This window comes from Gobio gobio (genome assembly GCF_949357685.1).
Source record: "Gobio gobio genome assembly, chromosome: 1".
In the NCBI taxonomy this organism is placed as follows: domain Eukaryota; kingdom Metazoa; phylum Chordata; class Actinopteri; order Cypriniformes; family Gobionidae; genus Gobio; species Gobio gobio.
In genome coordinates, this window is record NC_137097.1 from 67,009,189 (window position 1) to 67,036,544 (window position 27,356).

A 27,356-nucleotide genomic window follows, 5' to 3' on the forward strand; every position below is an offset into this window, starting at 1 on the left:
AAAAAAAAAAAGTCAAGCTCTTAATTTAAAGTAGGAATCTTCTAGAAGCTAGGCATAATAAAAGTCCCCGGTTCATTAGCACTAATAAAGACGGCCCTAGAGACACGCCCACTTCTGTGTTTTGTTTACGTACCTGTTTACACTCCCAGGAGTCAGTGTTCCAAGAACACGCGACCTCGCTGCGGAGCAAAAGAATGTGTGACATATCATAGCCGCCGGGCTCAGAGGGGAGTGGGCCGCTCGGGGTCCGCTTTTATTAGACGCCGCGCTTTACCATTCACTTTAACAACATCTTGGTAACGTTTCGGCATGGCTGTCGTACAAGTATGCGCATACACGCACTGTCCTGACTACAAAGGGAAGCCTTTAGGGTGAATTATTTACAGCAGGGCGAGCTTCATCCGCTGATAAAACAAACGTTTTGCGTTCAACGACGACCTCACTAAATAACTGGACTGCCTGACCATGTATCTCACTGCAGGGAAGCATTGTTGCCAGACGGCGGCTAACACGAAAACTAACACGAGAATCGTGATGGCAATGGTCTTTTCTTTTCTAATCAAAGGAAGTGCCTCTGTATTCCCATTATGCAATTTGTTAAACATGAATTCAGGTTATTTTCTTGCATATAAGCTATAGAGGAGCGTGAAATTTTTATGAGAAGAAGAAAAAAAACAAGCGTCAGCTCACTAGTTACAAACATCTTTATATATACAGGATATATCCATATATATTTATATATACTTTTTTTTTTTTTCTCTTTTGCCTAATAAGCTCAGTGGCAGTCTAGTTATTTTTTGAAGTATGACATGATCATGAGTTATCATACAGTAAATCCGTTCAGAAGTTCCAGTCCCGAAACCCAGTTCTGCACTTAACGATTAGAGCGAAAAAATAAATAAAACCGGCGGGAATCAGATTTCCGCTGAAAAACGTTATCGATTAGCGTAGGGAGAGAGAGAGAAAAAAAATGCACGGCTTTTGATTTTCTTTTGTGTTTGGACAGGAAGTATTTGTTATTGCAAAATAAAGTGTGTTGATTGAGCCATGTGCAATGCCTTGGGTAGAAACTGTGTTTGTCTCATTGTTAGGGTGTACAGGAAAGCGTAGAGGTGAAAATCCTTCTATTATAGTAAAGTCCATGCTGTCCGGGACTCTAAATTACAGGGCGGAGAGAAAGAGAGAGCGAGCGAGCGAGAGAGAGAGAGAAAATGGTCTTTGTAAGTTTTGGGAATTTGTTTTGTAATCTTTCCTTTTTTTCTGCTTTTTTTTTATTGTTCATTTGTAATGATTTGTTCTCAAAACTTAGGAGGGCAGTTTTTTTTTTTTTGCGACACGTCAGATTATATCACTAAATAAAACAGGTGCTTTTTATGGATCAAAGTACGTTCAATCTCTATTATACATAAGACAAAAAATAAGTGTTATCAAGACAAATTTTAGGGGGGAAAAACACGTTCATTACTCTTTTTTTTCCCTTTTTATATTTACTAAAGTGGGGGGAGGGGGTTCATTGTGGTCAAGGTTGTGACAAAAGGCATTTTTCCTCCAACCTTTTCTCCGAAGCGATCGAGGAACGACGACGACGATTTTTAACTTCATGCTATGCATTCCAGTTTTCTAGGACTTCCACACTTTGGGTCGCCCGGACCGCCGTAGTCCTTAACCAACTTCCCGCCGGAAATTTGCTGGCTTTTTGTATGTGGAAAATTCTGAATTCGTACGACAAGATCTTCCCTGTTTATGGGAGAGGCTTTAATGCAGCTGGAATAAACTAAAATGCCCGTTGTAAGCTAGAAACGATGGAATATGAAGTAACGGGACATGTGAATTTTTTTTGTATTTTGATAAACGTCATATTTCACTCCAATATCAGAAGAAGAAAAAAAGTCAAAAATGAAATCTTAATGGCCCTGAAAAAAAATTGGCTTAATTTTTTTTTATACATTTCCTTTTGATTTGGGGGTGAAAAAAATCTATATTTCTTAATAAGCTTCACCCAAACAGAATCCCAATCAAAGTCGGCGACCAATCAGAACGAGAGAGTTGAAATTGAACCCCTCCCCCTCCGAACTCGCAGCGCCCTCTACTGGCCCTCCTTGTAAATGACTCTAAATATTTGTTTTGTGATCTAGTGTTAGACTCAGAGCATCATAAAGGTTGTCCCTAAAAAGTGCCTTTTGTTCACAGACACCATCTTGTAATCCTGAGTGCCCATCTCAAAAAATAAACAAAAAAAAACACAAAAAAATAAAACAAAAACGTCCCCTCCTTCAAACTTCTGTATTTCTCCTTCCGCGACTTCTTCAAAGCAGTATATATAGTACTAAAGGAAATCGGTGTGACTTAGTTCCTCTTTTTATTGTTGAATAATTAAGAAAACTTGTACAATTGTTAAAAAAAAAAGACAAAAAAAAACACGTTCTGTCTTGCTTTTCCTTCCTCTGTAATCTTGTCTTCTGCCTCTTTTGGACACTGGAGTAGTCTATAGTTGCAAAACCATCGCCCTTCCCCCGTGCCCCTTTTCTCTGAATGGAGGGGTTTTAAAATAAAAAAAAAAAAAAAGAGTAAGAAAAAAATGTTGTCTGAGCAGAATGCAGTTAGCTCACATGTTATTCTTGTCTGTACGCTTCACGTTGTATTCATACCGATCTCTTCAGCTTCTCCATTGAACAGTTAATGTACGTGAACAAGTTACGCCGGTGAGCTCTGGTGGGCCGTCCCGCGGGACAAGATGGGCGTTTCAGCTGCGAAAGCGATGGAGGCCGACCGCTGGGGTAGAGTAGGCGAGTTTTTGATCTATTTATATCTTCTTTTTTTTGTTTTGTTACCAAATTCGTTTGATTTGTTATGATCTGTTTGTATTGATGATGCACCTTTTGAATGGTTGTACGTGACCAGATATTTAATTTAAAAAGAAAAAAAAGTTCCTGTCGAGACAAAGCACCTTAAAAACGGAGTGGTTTCAGCCCAGGGAAAGCGACAGACATCCCAGCGTTACGAGCCAAACCCTTTAGACCAAAGTGACGCATGCCACACAAAAAAACAGAGCAAGACTAAAATGACCTTGAAAACTCACCAGCAAAAGCCGACTTGCTTCCTCCCACAAACAAAATATGCAATTGTTTCACTTTTTCCCGAGTCCGCGAAAGCCGGCGATTTTATTAATAACTGTAATAAGTGAAAGCCATAGAGACGGACACGTGTTTGGCGCTCTCATTGTCCCTCCCTGGTACTGACCGTCCATTTTCTTTCTTTCGTATTTACTTTTGTACTCGGGGCATTCGGATGCGTTTAGAGTAGCATGAGCCCTCGGCGGCTTCGGCCCTGCTTTGTGAACTCGTCGCGCGACGCCTGTCTCAGTCCCACACGCCTTCCAGAGCTCATGGTGAAATGCATGTGTTGATTACAATTTCTTTTCCATAATAAGAAAAACAAGAAAGAGCAGCACCTTTAACTGATTGAATAAAAGGATGTTCTTGACTGTAAAGATGCCTATGGTGGTGTGGTTATTTTCATCTTCAGCAAACTTAACTGTTGCTTATCTTTTCCAAGAAAGGGATCCCATGAAGCGGCCTCATTTTAGACCTGGAGATGCCATGGAAATGAATAGCATTTTATAACTCCATGTGTGTTTTTACACCTTTTTTCTTTTTCTAGTTATGCCAAGTTCTAAAATGTTTTATTGGATGGAAATCTTCAATCCTTATCCCGTAAACAACTGGAAAAGCCATGCGGTCTTCATCTGTTGTTGGACAATGTCAAAGAATTTGAGAAAGGTAGACCTGTATACATAGATTCCACATTTCGATGTGTCCGCCATCTTTATGAAACTCACGCGCACAACAAATCAATGCATTTTCATTGAAAATGTCACAGCGTTGCGTGTCTTATGGTTGTAGAAACCACCAAACTCTAACTTCCAGATGAAATGGGACAACGTTTCAGAGGTGAGAATGTGCCGGTTTGTGTTTTAATGTATAACTATTATCACAACTTAATGCTGTCAACATCATCTGCTAATGTCTATTGTTTTCTAACGAGGCATCTATGTTGAGAATCACTGGTTCAGTGCGACATTGATCATGCTCTGCTGTAATATGTTGATATATTCACAAACAAACCATTTTTGTTACAGCAAGTATTTATTTGATGTACTTTCTTCATGTTAAATTAACAGTTTATAAATAATTATTTAATGAATTTCACCCAAGGGATTGCTTCGGATGACAAACATCTGCTAAAAGGCAAGTAATCATATTTGGCGATTTCTTTTTAAAAGCATAAAAATATAATGTTTACAGAAGTTAGTTAAAGCACTGTGTGTGATCATTGGTTAAATAATGTAACAACAATTAAAAATGTAACAGAAATTGCTGTTTAGAAACAATTATGAACTATTAAAACATATTAGTACTTAAAATAAGTCCTTTTGTAAATATATTTTCTCCAAAGGGTTTTTTAACCATTTTAAAAATATTTATAATATATAACATTTCCGTTTATTTACATTCAACATTTTTTTTAATTGTGCATTCAGTCAAAAACTGCATAAAATCAGCATTTATGTGCTATTGAGGAAATTGGGCTGAAATGGTCCCAGCTGAGGCTGATCAGACGAGATCACTGAGCTCATACAGTCGTCGGTCGCTCTTACATGTGGTAAATGTTTTTATGATCGCATCCCTCCCAGTCCATGAGCTCTGAGCTCTGAAACCACAGCGAGATCTCCCGCTCCGCTCCTTCCACAGAATCAGAGGCATGGACCACATTTCTGAACGAATTGAACAGTCATGAAAGTCATTTCATCCATGCCACTCATAATACATGCCAAAAGTTTAGGGTTTGAACACGTCATGTACAGCATTGCAATAAGGTCCCATTAGTTAAGCCATTAAGTAGCATTAGCAATACATTCGATATAGTATTAGTTATACATCTTTGTTGAAGTAAAACAGTTCATTGTTAATTCATGTCAGATGTGGTCTATTACATAATATTAACAGAAAAAAACATTTGTTTTTAAAGTGTCAGTATTATATTTTTTCGAATATTATGTCTCATGAACAACACATTCACTCCCAACGTGTCACATATTGAGGCTTGGTCAGGACCCCTTGGTGTCACTTTTTAACACAGGGTACACCATTGATTTCAGTTGTTTGCCCTATGCGTCAGATTAAGGTGCTTTTTGGGATTTTATCTTATTCGCCGTATCGCCCAGAGTTAGATAAGTCCATACACACCATTCTCATCTCCGTGCGTACCATAACTCTGTCTGACGCACCCACCACTAGCCTAGCTTAGCACAAAGACTGGAGGTAAATGGCTCCAGCTAGCCTACTGCTCAATAAGTGACAAAATAACACCAACATTTATATGTTGTGATGTGTATAGTTATAGGAACTATTCTCTCATTCCTGGGTAATAATCAAGAAGCTTTGTGCCGTATCATGAGTGCAGCGGCACAATGATATTACGCAGCGCCTGAAAATAGGCTAACTTCCGTCAACATAACCAACGTGACAACCTGCTAGCACAGAGTGTGTGCTGGGGACTATTTTCAGGCGCTGTGTAATATTGCGCCGCTTCACTCATGGTACGGCAGCAAAGCTCCTTGATTATTACGCAGGAATGAGAGAATAGTTCCTAGCCATAATTGGTCTAGAAAATTTAAACTTTTCATTTTCCGTCGGTCTTAGTACACGATGTAACTCTACACATCACATGTAAATAGGAAAATGTTGCCGTTATTTTGTCTCTTTATGAGCAGTAGGCTAGCTGGAGCCATTTACCTCCAGTCTTTGTGCTAAGCTAGGCTAGCGGTGGGTGTGACAGACAGAGTTATGGCACACATGGAGATGAGACTGGTGTGTATGGACTTATCTAACTCTGGGGGATACGGCGAATAAGATAAAGTCCCAAAAAGTCAGCGTGTTCCTTTAATTCTTTGCATTAAGCAGACATGATTGGAGCAACTAACCCCATGCCTACCCTACACCTACCCACTTCTAAACAATATAAAACACGGAACAGGCAAACACAAGTACAGTTGCATGTAGTTATTGCTAAAACTAACCAAAAACAGTAACTCATGTTTCATTCCAAGTCTTCTGAAGTCATACTATATCTTCATGTAAAGAACAGAGTTGATCTTGATGTTTTAATCGCTGAAATGTTCCCGCCGCTCCGTGAACGCACTCATTCAAATGATACACCGACTCTTTAGCACCGCAATTGGTCACGAGACACGAGCAAGATCAGAATACTTGGAATATTTCTACTTTTTGAAAAAATTGTGAATAAATCTGCCTGTTATATCCTGTGTTTTAGATGATATAATACACACATGGGTAGGTTTAGCGATGGGGTTACTAACTTTTCAAATTGATTGCAAATAAAATGATGCTGGCTGATTAAATAGAGAATCACACTGAATCCAACATGTCATAATGGCAAATCAAAACCCAATATATAAATTTCATCATGACGATAAGATTCCCATGCCTGACTCGTCTGTGTATGACATCAAAGGTGTGTTAAAAAGTGACGCCGAGGGCTCCTGACCAAGCATCAATATGTGACGAGTTGGGTGTAAGATGTTGTTCATGTAGTGTGTGATATAATGTTGCAGACCTTTTACATTCACAAACACAGATCAAATTGCTTGACAAATAAAGTTGTCTCCAAAAAATAAAATCAATTCTGAACTGCCTAAACGAGACGTCAACAATTTCCGTCTCAATTCCTGTTACGCATCTACTTAACAATTTGCATAATGTCAGCCTATGGTCTTCATTGGTTGCTCGTCGTGAACCTCTCATGTGTCCATCGAATACCATGAATTTAAACACTACTCACCTTGCATAGGGGATCGCGGGGCACAACCTAACGCGGAGTTAGTTGTAACACACATGGTTTAACACTTTCCACACATGCCAGGATGACGAAACATTGCCATATCAACATTATTTAGAGAAAAAAATTGTGCCAAAATTTAAAAATCTCTGGAAGATATCACTGAACATTTATTTAACCATAGCAAAAGTACATTTCTTGCGTTAATTTTTCATCTCTGTTTTTTGTGTTTATTTAAAATAAGACAAATCTGATATTATTGTAATCTTATATCGGTTATTTAACAGTTGAGTTTGTTCTTTAATGCTGATCTAACAGCAGAAGACACTAGCCGGGGTTAAATCTCACTTTTGCAGATGGGGTGTGTTGTAACACTGTTACAATGAGCCCCTATTAGAGCTACGCTATTATAGTCTATACTTTTATGAATTCTTTTGAGAAAACATGAGAAAAGGTTGAATAATGACAGAGTCAATGTTCAAAAATTATTATTAATGTTTTTAACCATGCTGTATTTAGCGATGTGTTTGTTAATAATTGTATTTTTTGAAAAAATATTTTAGTTTGTCTTGGATATTTTTTTGAGTCCTGCACGGGAATATTGCTGAAACAGGTGAAAAACATCCTAATCCTAACTGTGTCGGATACGGGTCGGACAATGGAGAAACACGGGTCTAAAACAGTCATGTGCAAACGGATATATATAAAAATATATTGTAGATGTGTTCCTAAAAAATATATGCACGCTCTGTCTGAGCAGAATCTGCCTGCACTCTTCCGGATGGATCCTGAGGAGTTGAAGAAAAGATCTTATATTGGATAGCCGCAAATGTGGAAGTTCATCGCTGAGGAAGCACGCAGATAACTGTGGTAACAAACCCAGCAGAAGCAGTTCTATCGAACAGTTTTTATCAAAAAGGGGGCAGAACTGAAGGTGCCTCGTAGAGATGATAAGGACACGTAACCATGTTTGACAGCTTCAGCTGAAGTTGTCCTTGTGTTAATGGTCGTGTAATAACTTCTGTATGCTGACAATAAACATTTTAGTGTGTCTATAAATGCTAAACTCGGGTGTGTGTCGGGTGTCGGCTCTATTTTAAGCGGGTCGGATGCGGTTTTAAGCACTGTGGATACGGGCGGCTGCGGATTTACAAAATTGGACCCGTGGAGGACTGATATCAGGTAACATTTTAAGCTGTAATTTGCTCATGTTACAATGTACCCAACCTATGGGGCATGTTGTCACATTTCACTTCCATTCTTTCGGGGTAAATCAAGAAAAAAGGTATACACTATATTAATGAATCAAAACCACATTATTGTACTAGACATGTGGGAAATTAATGTGGAAAATAAATAAATACTCTGAACCCCAAGTGGATTTACACAAAGTGTTAGGTTGTGCCCCGCTCTCCCCTACTGTTTTTCGCCTAGGCATTTTCGGATGCAGCATGAATCTACGAACAAACCGTTTTCAAACTCTTTGAGAAAAGAACTGATTCTGCAGTGTATATTATGAGAAAATTAAAGTGTGTTGACCTTTGATGCATGTAAATCTATTGTATGAGACCTTCAAAACTAAATTTGGAACCTTTAAAATGGCATTATGGGGCACTTTAATATTAAAATTTTAAGTTTAAATAAACATTAATAGATGCTGTAGAAGTATGTTTCATTGTTAGTTCATGTTAACTAATCTAGAAAAAATCTCTTAATTTACTTTTTAAAATGTATGTCTTTCTTTCTTCAGTGGAAAAGTAATTAAGTTTTTTGAGGAAAACATTCCAGGATTTTTCTCCATAATGGACTTCAATGGCAACCAACAGGTTGAAGATCCAAATCAATGCAGTTTCAAAGGAAGGGCTTCAGAGGCTCTGCACGATCCCAGGCGAGGAATATGGTCTGATCTGGCCAAACCATCAGTCATTTTCATAAAAAAATTCAAATGTATATACATTTTAACCTAAATTGCTCCTCTTGCGCTGCTCTGCGACGTGCCAAGGATTGCGTAATCACGTCAGAAAGGTCACGCTAGACGTAGGCAGAAGTACCGCCCCCTGTGTTTACAAAGCGCACATGCGGAGACTAAAGCACTATTCGGACGGTAATTGTTTCTCACGTGGAAGTCCGTAAAAATTTATTTGCATGCCACCTCAGTGATAAAACTCCTGCTTTCGGATGGTGATTTATTCACGGTGGAGGAGCGAGTTTTGTGATCTTGCGTTTCAAATGCGTTTTACATTTCAAATGTTTATGTGCTTTTCTTCTTTTTATTTTTTTGAGCGGTCATGAAATTTATTACTGAAATGCTGGCAAGTATTTACAAGAACAATATAATTCAAGATTAGAAGCGCAACCATAAGGTGCTCTGCAGTGGTCAAAACGGATATAAACAGTGAATTTTTAAGTTATATATATTCTTGAAACCTCGGAGATGTAGATTCGCACGGCAATTAAATGACCACACGACCTTGGTGTTTGTCTAAAAACAGTAGGTAGTTTGTGGGTGGTGGAAGAAAAACAGACATTCTGGATTCGGACGACAATAAAAATCACAGACTAGCCCCTGTAAATGAGGAAAATACCTTATGACCCCACGAGAAACAATTACCATCTGAATATGGCTTCATACAAACATCCTTTAGCCAAAAAAAAGGTAAAACAACGAATTTTAAGTTGAATATGGAGTGTTTTTTTTCCTAAAGGATGTTTGTATTAGTCTTCGCACGATCGCTTTGTAAACACGGGGGCGGTACTTCTGCCTTTCCGACGTGATTACGCAATCCTGCACGTCGCAGAGCAGCACAAGATGAGCAATTTAGGTTAAAAAGTATAATAATTTTTTTATTTTAAAAGACTGATGGTTTGGCCAGATAAGACCCTATTCCTCGTCTGGGATCGTGCAGAGCCTCTGAAGCCCTTCCTTTGAAACTGCATTGATTTTAGTGATGTGTCGTTCATTTTGAACTAATTTGTGTGTTGACTGCGCATGCGCAACCTCCCATATGTTCTGTACAGGAAACAGAAATGATTAGTTCATCTCTCGAGTCTTCTCATTCGAGTCGTTCGTTCAAGTCCCCATAGGCTGAATGCAGAAACAGAAATGATTAGTTCATCTCTCGAGTCTTGTTCTTTTGTCACGTGACAGCCGTGTTGGATACAGAAATGAGTTAATTCACAACCTTCCTTACAAACAAGTTTTGTTTGTTTATTTCAGTTTTTTTTTAGCTAGTATAATAATTTATTTTCCTATGAAGCCTGTACAGATTGGGTTGGTCAGAATGGATAGGCTTAACGTTTATTGCACATATCTTCTGATGATTTTATAATAATAAATATATTACAACATGCAGTCAATAATACGACTGTATATGTTGCGAGACACTGAACCGGGAGGCGGTCATGTGAAAAAAGAACGAGACTCGAGAGATGAACTAATCATTTTTGTTTCTGCATTCAGCCTATGGGGACGTGAACGAATGCGAAGACATTTTTTCTGTTTCCGGTGACTGTCTATGGGCCTGGGACTTGATGAACGAACGACCCGAGACTCGAGAGATGAACGAATCTTTTCTGTTTCCGGACACAAGTATTAATTTACATATGAGGCTGTCACGGTGACAAAAGAAAGAACGATATGCTTCGGGAGGTGAGGTGAACGAACAGACTGCATACATAGCCTGAAGCAAGCTATAGCAATTCATTAATCATTTCTTTCTCAAAGTTTGGCCACGGCTGCATTAGCTTATAGTTTATTTTTGATTCCAAAAGTACTAAAAATGTGTTGAAAAATTTAACATTTTAATTAGATTCTGCTGAAATTAACGAAATGACTTCAATGAACGAGATTCAAAGATCCGAGTCAGTAAAATGATCCGAACTTCCCACTACTAATTGATTTGGACCTTTAACACTTCAATCAAGTCAATGATGTGGAGAAAAATCCTGGAATGTTTTCCTCAAACTTAATTTCTTTTCGACTGAAGAAAGAAAGACATGAACATCTTGGATGAGATGGGGGCGAGTAAATTATCAGGAAATGAACTAATCCTTTAAGTTATGTCAGCAAAATGTTACCAGATCTTTTTCTTGACTCATTTTTTGAATGTTACTGCAGTTTACAAGCATTTTTTTTTTTTTTCTGAGATGATAATCGGATGCAAATCCGTCAATTTAACAACATCAACCCTCTGGGGCTCTTCGGTCATTTCTGACCCGAATTTTTTTAAATGTTAAAAATCGTAGCTTCATCGGAATGGTCCGAAACTTGGTGACTTTATTGGTACTTGGTATATGAACACCCCAAAAAATTGGGGACAGGATTTGAAAAGTCTAAGTGGTCGTAAAAAAAAAAGTCACACTCAGGACCTTCGGGTCAAAAATGACCCCCATAGGAAATGAATGGAAAATGGCAAAAATATGAAAATACAGAGTTTTTTTGTGCATAAAATCTACAAATCAGCCAGGATGCAGAAAAAAAGCACTCAACAGTGAAGGGGTGAATCTCTAAAACATCAAGAGTGCAAAACAGACAAAAAAACTCACACACACACACAAAAACACAATTAGCATTTGGAATGGTATGCGTTAATTTGTGTGTGCGTGTGTTTATAAGTGTGTGTGTGAGTTTTTTTGTCTGTTTTACACTCGATGTTTTAGAGATTCACCCCTTCACTGTTGAGTCCTTTTTTACTGCATCCTGGCTGATTTGTTGATTGTTTGCCCCCAAAAAAATCTGTATTTTCATATTTTTGCCAATTTCCCATTCATTTCCTATGGGGGTCATTTTTGACCCGAAGGTCCTGAGTGTGACCCATAAATGAAGAACCCCGGAGGGTTAAATGTGTAAAGCTCATGCGGAAACAATATAGTATACTACTGTTTGAATATACCTTTTGTTTTAATTCGTTTTTTTAGTTTATTATTGAACAATTTAAAAAAAGAATATGAAATCTATAGTGTGCAGTGCACTAGTGTTCATAATGAGTGTGTGTAAATACCTGCTGATGTGGACGCTGAAATCTCCTCTAATAGTTCCAGGTGCGGCTTCAGCGGGGTTAGTGTCTCCCACCAGCATACGGGATGACCTCACTACATTATGCCCCTCCCACACCTGAAAACAAACCAATGAGAACTCCTCAATCTTCATGACAGTATTTCAAACAGTAGTATGCTACCTTTTTCTTCTTCGTTGCATTGCATGTTCAATGTTATTGAATTTAATACATTTGTGTGGATACTTACTTTTTTGGATGTTCATTAAATCACATTGGAAATCTAAGTGCATTGCACACAGCATGATACATTTAGTCAAATTCAGTAGGTTATCTGGTTTTTGCACTCTTATTTGAATGCTGCAGAAAAAGTATTACAGGTGTATGATATTCATAATGGGTCGTTACTCTACCATGGCGACTATAGGGCCAGAGGTCATGTAGTAGAGCAGGCTGGAGTAGAAGGGTTTCTTCTGCAGCGAGGTGTAATGCTGAGCTAGAAGCTTGTCAGAAGCCTGAAAAACACACCAATATATGATGTACAAACACGTCACACACACTCATGAACGCCCTTCTGTGTGAATCACGCACCTGCAGCATCTTCAGACCCACCAATCGGAATCCTCGCTGCTCATAGCGCTTGATGACCTCGCCAATCAGACGCCTCTGAACGCCATCAGGCTTCACCGCGACCAGCGTCCGCTCTTTAATGCCCGGGAAATCTAAAGCAGGTCAAAAAAGAAAAAATTTTCATGACTACACAATATTTTTCTGATTAATCATAAATTTGTTGAAAAACAAACAGCGCCATCTACTGCCCAATTGTGAAACGTACACACAAGAGTATCATTTTTATGACGTTTATATATATATATATATAAATAAAAAGGGGGAGGTTAATAGTTTAGATAAAAGTTTGCAAGTGCATATGAATAAAAAAAGAAAGATGTGCATTGATAAATCCTATATAATAAATACGGCAACATTTTGTTTAAAAAAAAAAAAAGATTTGTTCATTTTGATTTCATTGCGACTTTAAAATGATGCACTTCTTACATCATTTTTTATCTTATTTACATGCAAATTTCTAAATTTCACCATTTTATAAGCAAATGTAAAATTTGGACTACATCTATAACATCTGGATGCCTTTGTGTTAAATTGATAATATCAAAGCATTTATTATTTAAAGGGATAATTCATCCAAAAATGAAAATTAGCCCATGATCACCCTCAAGTCATCCTAGGTGTGTATATGACTTTCTTCTTCAGACAAATACAATCATTGTTATATTAACCCTTGTGGAACCTTATGGACATTGTCTTTTCCAGTTTTTTTTTTTAATTTGGGTTTGTGAACATTAGATAACTGCATACATTTGAGCACAGATGTGTATTTTTATTGGAATTTTACTATTTAACCCCCATTTCCTTTAAAACACTATTTTGCACTGGGGACACAAAATAGTTCCTCTCAGGACCTTTTGGCCATTTAACTATAACATGACGCAATCTTTATTAATAGGCTTTCATTCTGTTGGCAAGGCTTTAAAATGTACTTAATACATTTTTTGGTCTATAAAGCACATACTCATTTACTCCTGTTTTCAGCCAATTGGATAAATAATGCCACTAGAATTGTTTTGGTGTGGATGTCAGAAAGTGGTACATGTAATAAAACGTGTGTGTGTGTGTGTGTGTGTGTGTGTGTGTGTGTGTGTGTGTGTGTGTGTGTGTGTGTGTGTGTGTGTGTGTGTGTGTGTGTGTGTGTGTGTGTGTGTGTGTGTGTGTGTGTGTGTGTTTTTGAGAGAGAAAAACTCAACTCCAAATCACAAATCAAACAAAGTCTTACTGAAATCTCATTTTTGGAGATTTCAACCTCAAAGTTGTAACACAACTTGTTTAGATCCATGGCTTTGATTTTCTAGCAGTTTTAGTGTTCAGCATGTTGAACACTATAAAATAATATTTTACTTTTAATATCTTGTCTTCTTCAAAATGAGTCCAAATTTAAGTCTGCTCTTGTATTACATTTTTTTTTGGTGCTTTTTTTTGACATGGACATTTTTGCCAATGGACCTATAGAGACAGAGCGTATTTAGGCCACGCCCACACCAGGGGGGAAAACAATCGAATGCTCTCCATTGACTTTGTATTGCGTGAGGCTGCCTCCTTGTCATTTCTGCCTTATAACAAAAAAACAGAACAATGTCTTAAAGCTGATGTGAGACAGGGTGTACAGCAAACAAGCTAAACAACACAGAAGTAAGTTTTTATAAGCTGTCGACCCAAAAAAACGAGCGTTTAAGGAGACAAAAGTGGAGACAGGCAATACGACGTGAAGCTTCAGCAGGAAGAATGGGTCAATTTTGGGATCCTGACACTCAGTGTGCCTGTGTGTGCAGCAAACATTTTGTCACTGTTAAGTCAAACATTCAAATGTCAGTTTTATATATGATATTTCCTGTCGCTGATTACGTTAGTGGGCGTAGTTCTCAGTGTAATATAACATGTAACGATCTGTGTCCACTTCTGTGTCCTTAAACGCTCGTTTTTTGGGTCAACAGCTTATAAAAACGTCTGGGTTTTGTTTAGCCTGTTTGCTGTACACTTAGAACAATGTCTAAAAGCTGATTATGTGACTGTTTTTTTTTTTGTTATAAGACAGAAATGACAAGGAGGCCGCCTCACGCAATACAAAGTCAATGAAAGCTCAATGAAAAATATCTATATTTAACATTATAAAGTAAAGAATCTAGCTTTCGGCGGACCGTATAACGGAAAAAGCATAACTGGCGTGACGCCGGACATATCGTAATCAATTTGAACTGTGATTTCTATCTATAAAATAGTATAGTATAAAGCTCCGATTAGCCAGGACATTTTTTAATATAACTCTGATTGTATTCGTCTGAAAGAAGAATGTCATTTACACCTAGGATGACTCGAGTAGTGTTAGACGGATATATCTATATCTATTTTTAAGTGTATCGGCAGATACAAGGCTGCTGCGTTTCGCCGATATTTTTTTCCCTGCATTATTTACAGACAGGCGTCCACAGGGCAGCTCTCACCGTCTTCAAACTGTCTTGCTCTCTCTCCCTCGCGCATATTATTAAAATCAATTGAGAATTGACACGATGGTAAAAGGTCGAAAGACTGAAGTTTCACGTGGAGGAGCATTGGGAGATTTTTTCCTGAATTACCGCTGGTGTTGCTCTACAAGAGATTCAGTTAAGTCCACCTACACTCTAGGTGAAAATGGACTAACCCAGCAATTGGGTTGTTTTAAGCAAACATTTAACCCAACCGCTGGGTCAAAACAACCCAATTGCTGGGTTAGTCCATATTCAACCCAACTTGGGTTATTTTGAACCCAGCTTTTTTTAGAGTTTAACTATTAAATGACTAGGTTGTAAATAGTTTTAAAATTAAGTGTAGTACAGTCAGTGTGCACTTTATTATGCTGCTTGCTTGTTGATACTGTGTGCAATAGTGTAATTATTTTATTTATGCTTAGATATTCATTTTCACCACTGAACTCTTTTTTTTTCTTGTTCTACCTCACCTGTTTTTACTATTTTTTAAATATCGTTTTTTTTAGTTCAATAAATGTTCCTTTTTTAAATTGTAAATTTTAAATCGTTATCATTATGATCATTGTGTCATTTTTATGTTGTAAATTGAGCGAGCAAAAGCAGTATCGGCTCCAAATATCGGCAGCACGTATCGGTCATCGGCTAAGGCTGATGAAAAAAAAATCGGTATCGGCACTAAAAAAATCCATATCGGTCGATCCCTAGACTCGAGGGTGAGTCAATCATGGGATAAATTTACATTTTTGGGTGAACTGTCCCTATAAAAACAAACTGATTCAAGTGTCGACTTATTTTTATTCACTACACTTGCTTTGATATTTACTAAATGCATTAATCTGGCATTTTTTAAATCAGAATAACAATGTATTTTGCACTTTTTTTGTGGCCACTGTAATAATTTTTGGTATTTTAGCATTTAATTATTATGCATTAATTGTTTAAAAAAAAAAAAGTGTGATAAATTAGATCTCTTATACATTTGAAAACATGTTATTCTGAAAGTGAGTGTATGCTGTGCAGATGAATAAGATTTGCAGAGATCCGAACACATAAAAGGAAGAAACTTTATACACTAAAAGCTTCCTGTCGTGTCTGTCTCTCAATATTGGTCATTTAGCAGAAATCTGCATACAGACTGAGATCTCATCTGATATTATTAGGCAGATGCAGACCAATGGTGTGTATCGCCTGACCTGCTCTTACAGGAATACAGTCCATTTCTATAGAAAAGAAAAGGTCCTGCAAACATGACAGACACGCGATCGCTTACAGTCATTCCTTGAAGCTTTATCAAATTAAGGTGGCTGCACGCACGCACACACACACACACACACGCACACACACTCATGTGCTCACTTTGACCCCGATATGCTGCCAAGATGCATTCAATACAACACTCTGATTGGCCTTCAGACAGACCAATCACACACACTGTGAAGAGGAGGGAGTTCGAGGTCACCCACAGTTATTCGTATGGACTATATTACATTTTAAAATCCTCATAATCAGATGTGTTACTTTTTATGGATTACATGATTGCATATTATTCACACAATGACAGTAAATTATTCATCATTTATTTTAACCCTATTGTTTCATACCATTTGTTGATATTCGCAATGGCCACCGTGTAAATAAATGAGTGATTTTTTCATGTTTGTTCAAGTAATGCAGGGATTCCCAAACTTATTTTGTCAAGACAAACCCCCTTGACCAAAAATATTAACTTGGAGACCCCTGAGATTTTAAGCAAATGTTTCAATAATTTAACAACACATTTTTAGGTCAAAAGTAATATAAAAAGTAATCAAAAAAGGTAGTCCGAATATATTCCCTAAAATTAGTCATATAGATTTACGGCATGCAATTTGTAATAAGTAACGGACAAAAATAATAATCTGCCCAGCACAGTGTACTTTATATCTAGATAGATAGATAGATAGATAGATAGATAGATAGATAGATAGATAGATAGACAGATAGACAGATAGATAGATAGATAGATAGATAGATAGATAGATAGATAGATAGATAGATAGATAGATAGATAGATAGATAGATAGATAGATAGATAGATAGATAGATAGATAGATAGATAGAGAGAGAGAGAGATTAAATATTATATTTATATACCATGGTCTTTACATGCAGTGTTTTTTAAGTTTCTTTTAGTAATTTATTATGTGCTTTTGTCTTAGGTTTAACTTATATTTAAGTTTTAGATTTATTTACTTCCTTTTAATAATTTTAGTGCTTCAAATTAACTTTGGTTTACTACCAAGGCAACATTTCTCATTTTTCATTTAATTTTAACTTTTTCAACTAATTTTTATATTTTATTTCAGCTTTATTGCATTTAACTGAAATGCATTTAAGAGTTTTAGTTAACAATAATAACCCCAAAAAATTAAATCACCATGATTTCAAAGCAAAATATACAGTGCATTTTGGTGGATTTCAGGTTTGAGACGTGAGCATTTGTATTATTGTTTTTGATTTCAGTTTCAGCGCGTGATACAGAAAGCCATTGCCATTTTGACCTGTGCAACTAAATCTATTAAGTGCGAGACAATAACTTGCACGAGCTCCTAGTCATCACTCACCCATGTGAGGACGCAATAACACAATTAACCAATCACTGAGGACAGCTTATAGTGAAACTGAGCACATACTTGTATTATAGAAATAAATAAAAAAATCGATAAAAAAAAAAAAATAAGAGTAGCCAACTGATCATGTCAGATTGTTATACCATGGTATATTATTTTACAGCATAATATAGAACTTTTACAATATTCATAATCAGTGTTGAGGAGTAACTATAGTTACGTAATTTAATTACAAAATAAATTTATAACTTATGAAAAAAAATGAGAAAAAAATGTATAACTTATGAAAATAGCTTCAAAGGGAGTTACATCTGAATATTGTCTGTAAAAAGCTATACATGTTGAATAATATTTGTTGATTTGCCTGTTTTTGATTTGTACATTTAAAGGCTGTTTAGTAAAGTGATGCTATTCTGATGCTTTTGATTGGTTCTCTTGTTTGAATCTGCAACTTACATCAATCCACATGAAAGCTTTAGCTACAACCTGTCTGAGAGCCACCATGGCGAGTGATAAAAATGAGTTGCAGTGCTGGAAATGAGAAACGTTATCAAATGTAATGTTATTACTTTAATAAAATTGAATAGCTACACTACTTATTACATTTTAAATAGGGTAATTTGTCATCTGTAACCGATTACATCTCCAATATAACCTTCCCAACACTGTTCATAATGGTACATAATCGAGGTATTTTAAAGGGTTAGTTCACTTCAAAAATGAACATTTCCTGATATTTTACTCGCCCCCATCTCATCCAAGATGTTCATGTCTTTCTTTCTTCAGTCGAAAAGAAATTAAGTTGAGGAAAATATTCCATTTTTTCTCCACATAATGGACTTCAATGGCAACCAACAGGTTGAAGATCCAAATCAATGCAGTTTCAAACGAAGGGCTTCAGAGGCTCTGCACGATCCCAGACGAGGAATAGGGTCTTATCTGGCCAAACCATCAAAAAACACTCCATCTTCAACTTCAAAATCACTTAAATTGTTTTGCTAAAGGATGTTTGTATTAGTCTTTGCAAACACGGGCGGTACTTCTGCCTACGTCTAGCGTGACCTTTCCGACGTGATTACGCAATCCATGGCACGTCACAGAGCAGCGCAAGATGAGCAATTTAGGTTAAAAAGTATATAAACGTTTATTTTTTTCTTGAAAATGACCGATGGTTTGGCCAGATAAGACCCTCTTCCTCGTCCGGGATCGTGCAGAGCCTCTGGAGCCCTTCCTTTGAAACTTCAACATTTTGGTTGCCATTGAAGTCTATGGTGTGGAGACAAATCCTGAAATGTTTCCCTTAAAAGCTTAATTTATTTTCTACTGACGAAAGAAAGACATGAACATCTTGGATGAGATGGGGCCGAGTAAATAATCAGGAAAGAGAAATTAGTCATTAGAAAGTGAACTAAACAGCCTTACAAAATGTACCATGGAATAGCAATGATAATATCAAATCTAATATAACGGTACTGAAATTAATTTATCATGTATTACTCTGAGGTAGGCCTACTAACATGGTATATGTCCAAAAATAATCGTAGTAACGTTACATTTTTTTTCTAACGTTATTGTTTACTGTAGCGTTGCTATGGTATCATTCACAAATATGTTTTTTCCACGGTAAACGTTGGCATCATCATGGTTTGTTTTAATTTCCCCTGTCCTAAACCTTCTCCTTAAAGATAAATGTTTTGCATTAAAACGGTTTCTTCTTTTCACACACACACACACACACACACACACACACACACACACACACACACACACACACACACGGAGAGATGAATGTAAACAGACCTGAGTCACTGCTGAAGCTGCGCGCGTGTCCGTGTCCCAAAGAGCGCGTGGAACTCCGTGTGGCCGCTCGCGCCACATGATGGACGCCGAGGGCAAGTCTCACTGCCATCATATTCATTTCCAGGTCAACCACGTCTCACAACTTCACCGAGCAGCGCTTTTACAACTCCGAAAACTTAAGAGTGGTCCGACGCTTTAAACCCCCGGACCGTTGCACAGACACGCGCGCGCGGGGTCATTCACCTGACGGGTCAAAGTCAAGCGACCGGTCGCAGTGTAGAAGTTAATATGTGGCGTGCGCGTGTACGTGCGTGTCCTGGGAAGAAGAGACCCGCAAATTACAGCGCAATTACCGGTCACCACGTGCACAAACACGACCTCCTAATTAACACCATTTCCTGTCTGGAGACCAGTGAAAGACAGACGCACAGTCAAACGCATATAATACGTTTTTGGAGCTTAATTAACATTAAATAGTTTTTATTCTCTATAAAGAACATTATTTTGACCTCAGGGGACATTTTGTTTCAGCTGTTTTGTCCCCAAAGTGAAGTGAGGCCGAGAGACAAACACACATTAATCGATCGCTGGCAGGGAGACAACACAATAAATGTTAGTCTTTGGGGAACAAACACAACCAGAACGGACTGCTTTTGATCATTCCAGAAATCCCAATCCCGTTAACTGATGTTTGATAACAGGATGGGTGAATAATTTAGCCTTGATCACTGATAATGTGACACAGACAGCAGAGAAGGGTATTAAAAATGATTAAGTGACTGTTATTAAGAGAATTCAACTTTCAACCCAACTTTCCTCCAGCAAATCTGTCATGACTGACCTGATGTATGTCATGGACCACTGTAAAAGCGCTTTGGATGGCTCTAGGTCTGTTAAAAGCGCTATATAAATGCAGTCCATTTACCATTTACCACTAGAGGTCGCGGTTTACCTGCTTTACCAGTCGAGCTCTCGTATTCCAGCTTTAATGTGTTAAAGTTAAACTCGTGAAAACTGTGTCATTTGCATGACTGTATGTCTGGTTTTATGATTAGATGTGTCATTTTAAACGAGGTCAAGATTTATTGCAATTTAAATTCCACACACACACACTGGAAGAACTGGCCCCAACTTGCCTCACATGGTGATGTAAACAGTGATTTAACACTAGCATGAGAAGATTTTAGACTCCAGGTAACACTTTACTACAAGATCCCGTTCTTTCTTTCTATCTATCTATCTATCTATCTATCTATCTATCTATCTATCTATCTATCTATCTATCTATCTATCTATCTATCTATCTATCTATCTATCTATCTATCTATCTATCTATCTATCTATCTATCTATCTATCTGTCTGTCTATCTGTCTGTCTGTCTGTCTGTCTGTCTGTCTGTCTGTCTGTCTGTCTGTCTGTCTGTCTGTCTGTCTGTCTCTCTATTTATTTATTTATTTCTATCTATCTCTCTATCTCTCTATCTATCTCTCTATCTATCTATCTCCGTCTGTCTGTCTGTCTGTCTGTCTATCTATCTATCTGTCCGTCTCTGCCTGTCTGTCTATCCATCCATCCATCCATCCATCTATCTATCTATCTATCCGTCCATCTATCTATTTATCTGCCTGTCTGTCTACCCATCTGTCTGTCTCTGCCTGTCTATCCATCCATCTATCCATCCGTCAATCTATCTATCTATATCTATATGTGTCTGTATGTCTGTCTGTCTATCTATCTGTCTATCTATCCATCTATCCGCCTGTCTGTCTATCTATCCATCTGTCTCTCTGCCTGTCTATCCATCTATCTATCCGTCCGTCAATCTATCTTTCTATATGTATCTGTGTCTGTCTATCTGTCTGTCCATCTATCCATCTGTCTGTCTCTGCCTGTCTATCCATCCATCTATCTATCCGTCCATCAATCTATATATATCTGTCTGTCTGTCTATCTATCCATCTGTCTGTCTCTGCCTGTCTATCCATCCATCCGTCTATCTATCAATATCTATCTGTGTCTGTCTGTCTATCTATTTATCCATCTATCTGCCTGTCTGTCTATCTATCCATCTGTCTATCTCTCTATCAATAAAAGCAAAGCAAGGTTCATGAAGACATCGATGAGCAAGTTTGGTGTGGAGGAACTTGACTAACCAAAACATGTTCGTCCAATTACTGCATTCAGTCCAAATGCAATGATATAATGTCCCACCTGCCTGTCAGTGTATTTCCACACCTCCGCGCACCGGCTTACGCAGAGACAGCACATGTCATCAGCAGACGTCAGTCACCGAGCACAGCAGACATCTTTTATAGCTTTTCTTATGACATATGCAGATGCATTTGTCTGGTATCAGGGCACAGGGAAAAGACAAAACATAAACATGAAGCCAAATAAATATTAAGCATTTCTTAGCAATCTGCCATTTACAGTGAACATAGTCTAAATAGAATATATCACTATGTAAAAATAGCAGTATTTTCTTAGCAATAAGTGTAATAGTTAGACATTTATACTTCTAAATAGTGGCAGATACCATTTGAAAGGAAGATTCTAACCTTGGATTGATTTGCGTCAAAACTTCTCGCCACACACCTTACCCTTATTAACCCCTACCCCTATTACCACCATTACTACTGTAAACAATTCAGTGTCTTCCGTAATTGTCTCAGTCTCAACCAGACATCAGTGGGGGGAGTTGGTGTAAATAGCATTTGCCAAAAAAGTGGGATATTTGCACTTAAAAAAAATAAATCCAGTCACTGATTTGAAGTTGTTTGCTACATTTGTACCTGAAAATTGATTTGTTGATTGGTTTGGAGGGAATGTTTAACCACAATTAAATGGTGTTTAAAGGAACACGGTGACACTTTGGGACTTTAGCTTATTCTCCGTATCCCCCAGAGTTAGATAAGTCCATACACACCAGTCTCATCTCCATGCGTCCCATAACTCTGTCTGACGCACCCCCTGCTAGCCTAGCTTAGCACCAGCTAGCCTACTGCTCAATAAGTGACAAAATAACACCAACATTTTCCTATTTACATGTTGTGATGTGTATAGTTACATCGTGTATTAAGACCGACGGAAAATGAAAAGTTGTGATTTTCTAGACCGATATGGCTAGGAACTATACTCTCATTCCTGCGTAATAATCAAATAATCAACTATGAAAATAGTCCCCAGCACACACTCTGTGCTAGCAGGTTGTCATGTTGGTTATGTTGACGGAAGTTAGCCTATTTTCAGGCGCTGCGTAATATCATTGTGCCGCTGCACCCATGATACGGCACAAAGCTCCTTGATTATTATAGTTATAGTTTTAGTATTATAGTTATATTATAGTTAATTATAGAATAGTTCCTAGTCATATTGGTCTAGAAAATCTAAACTTTTCATTTTCCGTCGATCTTAGTACACATGTAACTATACACATCACAACTTGTAAATAGGATAATGTTGTCATTATTTTGTCACTTAATGAGCAGTAGGCTAGCTGGAGCCATTTACCTCCAGTCTTAGTGCTAAGCTAGGCTAGCGGTGGGTGTGTCAGACAGAGTTATGGCACACATGGAGATGAGACTGGTGTGTATGGACTTATCTAACTCTGGGGGATACGGCGAATAAGATAAAGTCCCAAAAAGTCACCCTGTTCCTTTAAATACAAATCATGTAGCCCTTGCGTGAGAAAACAAGACAACACATACCATAACAAAACAAGAAAGACAAAAGAATGTATTTCATTATAAAACTTTATTGAAGGTTTGTTTCTCCTGGATCAGGATGGAATGATATGAAAAAGATGTGAGAGCCCATCTCCGTGGAAATCGGGAGAGGCCAATAAAACCAGACATTTAAGAGAAAGAAAAATTCAGTGCTCTGCGTTGCACCCCTTCGCTTTAAAACCATTCTGAACTCCAGCAAAATGCGTCACTCAACAACAGCCCGCAGGAAAGTCCACACGACGGCGTCTTGAGATGCGTTCGTTTAACTCTACGCCACTGCATTTCAAACACCATCTGTTCATTTCAACAAAATAAGTGTGCTTTCGGTTACACCAGTCCTTTTAAAACAACACGCAATTGGGAAAGCACTGCTCCGATTGAAATAAACGCAACAGTGGAACCCAAACCGCAGCGTCTTTACCCGCATTTTGGACGAGTTTCTCGACAGCAGCTGTAGAACGTCCACTTTGGCCTCTTGATCATTGGCAACGTGTAAAATCTAGCTGAAATAAACATAAAACAAGCTGACGATAGATAGCCCTGCAGCTCTCAGAACTTTTTCGCCGCCACTGAGATCACAGGCTGGCCCGTGGCGAAAGGCAATACATGACCACTGAAGCAGTGATCCGTGTCCTTCAGAAGGTGGGCCGTGGTTTGGCTGTGTGGCAGGTGTGATGTGCTGCTATAATTTCAACGTCCCCGGTGGAAGGCTTCCATTGCACAGTCTGTAGAAGCGCAGGTCATTCACGATACGATACACTCCCTGAGAAAACGACGGCAGGTCCTGTGAGGGGTGGAAAAGACGGAAAAAAGGAGACGTGACTTGCATGTTAAAACATGAAGACGGTTCACGCTGCATGACCGCACCCCATGACATCATCCAACCTAGGTTTTGTGAATCTGACAAAACCTGGATTAAAATGTCTTGCGCTTTAAATTCCAAAGAGAGAGAGAGGAAAAGGGAATATTCAGGGTTCCCACTCTTTCATGAACACCAGATTCAAGGACTTTCAAGGACTTTTTAAAGCACCTTTTATTTTAAATCAAGCACAATAAATATGATAAAGGTGGGTGTGTTCCTGCCCATATATCAAATACCTACTGTCCCTGTGTCTATCACTAATGCAGTAACGCTAATGTGGCGTTCACACCGGACGTGATTCGCACAAATAATTTGCTCTAATCGCGCGAAGGTGGATGCTTGAACATTTGGAGTTTACTCGCTTCAGTCGCGCGCGAATCGCGTGTGACATTCACTGCACAACAGACGCGAATTCGCGTCATGGGAGGGGCTTCTGCCAGCGGCTCTTCTCGTTGAGAAATGGCTGACATGGGCTGTGTTTACATGTCTTTTTTTGTTAAAATTTACTGTTAATGTGTGACAAAACGTAGTTTTAAGACTTTTTTCAGGCGATAATGTAGTTGTTCAAAGCTCTAATCTGTGGTTTATTTATATAAAGAGTGCCTATTTGAACATTTTATCTGGCGTTTTCGGAGTTGTGTTCCCTGGCAAATCGTTTAGGCTGAGGGCAAAGTGAAGTTTCATTACTTTTTTATTTTTAGGCTATCACTGTACGATACAGTTGTAACATTAGCCGACTAGCACGGACTTTGAATGTTTGACTGAATTGTTTGCTTTATTTCATGTGTAGCTTATTATACCTTTTACTTATACTTTTGTATTATTGATCATACATAAACTTGCATGTAACAAAAAGAGACTGTGTTGTGTTTCATGTCATTTAATGTTATCACAGTGATAATCATATTGTCTGAACCAGATATTAATATACAGATTTTCTCCTCATTGTTGTCACTACTAGAGCAAGCTCCTGATTGGTTAACGCGGCGCGAAATATCCGCCAAAGTTCAGATTTTTCAACTTGAGCGATTTGCGCGAATCGCGTGTTCAAAATGCTCAATTCGCGTCATTCGCGCCGCCTCAATCGCGCCGCAGAATGCCATTTCGCGTCTCTGCATTGACTTAACATGTAAATTCCTCACGTGAATCGCGTCCGGTGTGAACGCACCATAAGGCATAAACTGACAGCTAAAATACAATTTTACAAAATTCCTGCTTTTAACATTTATTTCACACTAGTTTTAGTTTTCTTTTTTTATAAATCATTACTTAATTAAAACATCAGAATATAGAGATAATATTGTATACATGAATTTTACAATTAAATGAAAAGAAATGGACAAGTTAATTGTTAGGCATTAAAAATATGCAAAATTATTTATAAAATCACCTGTACATGTACCTTTTTAAAAATCAATTTGAAAGCTTTTAAGACCGGCACACATTTCACATATAAAATATTTCACATATTTAACACCATTTCAAATGTTTACGTGCTTTTCTTCTTTTTATTTTTGGAGCGGTGATGAAATATTGCTCTTGTAAATACTTGCCAGCATTTCAGTAATGAAAGTCTAGATCTTTAAAATGTATCCAAATTACAGCAAAGCGCAACCGTACAGTGCGCTGCAGGGGTCAAAAAGGATATAAACAGCGAATTTAAGTGATTTCATCTTGAAAACTCCGATATGTGGATTCAGACGGCAATTAAATTACCACAAGACCTTGGTGTTTGTCTAAAAACAGTAGGTCATTCCCCGGGGATTTTTACGCGGGTGGTGGAAGAAAAACACTGACATTCTGGATTCAGACGGCAATAAAATTACAGACTAGCCCCTAACAATGATGAAAATACCTTACGACCCCACGAGAAACAATTACCATCCGAATACGGCTTTTGACAGTAGATGACGCTTATGGAACAGCAGAAATATATTGAAATAGCTTCCTCCAGTAATGCTGTTTTGTTCTGGCTTTGGCAGCGCATGAAGGCCAATTTTTTGTAATAAAACCATGCTACTCTAACAAAATGCTTTATTCAAGCACTTTCAAGGACCTATGTTTGTTTTCAAGTACTTTCCAGGCCTTGAATCCATGTGTCTGAAATGCAAGAACTTTCAAGTACTTTCAAGAAGCGTGGGAACCCTGGAATATGCATTACCTTTCACAAGATTTATAAATGTTACAAAAGACTTCTATTTCAAATAAATTCTGTTCTGTTGGACTTTTTAAATTCATCCGTTGAAAAAATATCAGCAGCACAACTGTTTTCAACACCGAATGATCATAGAATGATTTCTGAAGGATCATGTGACACTGAAGACTGGAGTAATGATGCTGAAAATACAGCTTTGATCACAGGAATAAATTACATTTTACAATATATTCACATAGAAAATCACAAAATTACTGTTTTTATGATCACATGCAGTCTTGGTGAGCAAGAAAAAATGGTGAACAATTACATTTGCAAAGCTTGGCTAACATGACAGCCAGAAAACGTCTCATCCCTTCACATCTGTAAAAAAACCACTCAAGTTAGAGATTAAATCACACCGGTCACGTTCACTCACCCTCTCTGGCGTGAAGTTTCGGGCGAGCGTTGTGCGTTGGTGTGGGTCGATGCCTTGGCAGCCGTTGAGAAACTCCGGCAAGAAGGACGAGTAGAACGCTTGGAAATCCACAGCCGCCATGTTGTAGAGCGCCAGCGTGATGTCATCCTGGAGGAGGTCGTGACTCTTGTGCAGGAGCACTTGCAGAAGGACATTAATGAAGTGGAACAGCATGGAGTTCCGGAACAGCTTCTGAAATACACACACACACACGACCACCAGTGTTAATTTCGTTGACAAATAATTTACATCATAATTTTCGTCAACAACCTTTTTTCACTGACGAAAACGAGACAATAACTATATAAAAACTAGTGTTGGATGACTAAAACTATGACGAAAACCTGTCCTTTTCGTCAACAAATAAAAACGAGAGAAAATGTTAGGGAGGGTCGATTAGGGAAGAGATCCAGTCAGAACTGATGTCCTGTGTAACAGATGCGCACATTTGAGTTGACCGTGCTGATCTAACGGCTGGAAAACACGGCTCATCCCCAATCCAGCGCTCCAGAGCGGCTCACAATCAATGAATAACACACATTTATGCCAGCCAATTGTTTATGAACTAATGCTGATGAATAATGACAATGTTTACTTTACCATGTTTATATAGTAATATGTTTTAGACGGTTGTAACAATGCATATTTTATCTCCCTCATCTGAACTTGAAGCATCCTGCAACTGCAATATACATTTCAAAATAAGAGTCCCGGTGTATTTCGAGCTTGTTTATAATTAAAAGTCACGCATTAGATATACATTTTTTGTTACACAAACTATATTTAATTTCATTCCC

The 27,356-nt window shown here is 38.0% G+C and overlaps 2 protein-coding genes across 4 annotated transcripts in view; both read right to left on the minus strand.

The window, feature by feature from the left end:
• nme4 (NME/NM23 nucleoside diphosphate kinase 4) overlaps positions 1-19,913 on the minus strand; it is a 34,669-nt gene extending 14,756 nt beyond the window's left edge. The window contains exons 1-5 of one of the 2 annotated variants that reach the window (XM_079828555.1): positions 19,360-19,913; positions 12,444-12,574; positions 12,266-12,367; positions 11,859-11,971; positions 3,946-4,774 (exon numbers count right to left, since the gene is read on the minus strand). In XM_079828555.1, the coding sequence (XP_079684681.1) occupies positions 4,654-4,774; positions 11,859-11,971; positions 12,266-12,367; positions 12,444-12,574; positions 19,360-19,477 (585 nt within the window). In that variant the 5' untranslated portion in view covers positions 19,478-19,913 and the 3' untranslated portion in view covers positions 3,946-4,653. Of the gene's footprint in view, positions 1-3,945; positions 4,775-11,858; positions 11,972-12,265; positions 12,368-12,443; positions 12,575-19,359 lie in introns of those variants that run through there. The other variant, XM_079828556.1, reaches the window with a different exon arrangement.
• A 3,182-nt stretch (positions 19,914-23,095) lies between these two features.
• Positions 23,096-27,356, minus strand: part of xpo6 (exportin 6) — a 47,942-nt gene continuing 43,681 nt past the window's right edge. The window contains exons 24-25 of one of the 2 annotated variants that reach the window (XM_079829112.1): positions 26,521-26,751; positions 23,096-23,869 (exon numbers count right to left, since the gene is read on the minus strand). In XM_079829112.1, coding sequence (XP_079685238.1) covers positions 23,768-23,869; positions 26,521-26,751 — 333 coding nt within the window. In that variant the 3' untranslated portion in view covers positions 23,096-23,767. Of the gene's footprint in view, positions 23,870-26,412; positions 26,752-27,356 lie in introns of both variants that reach the window. The other variant, XM_079829113.1, reaches the window with a different exon arrangement.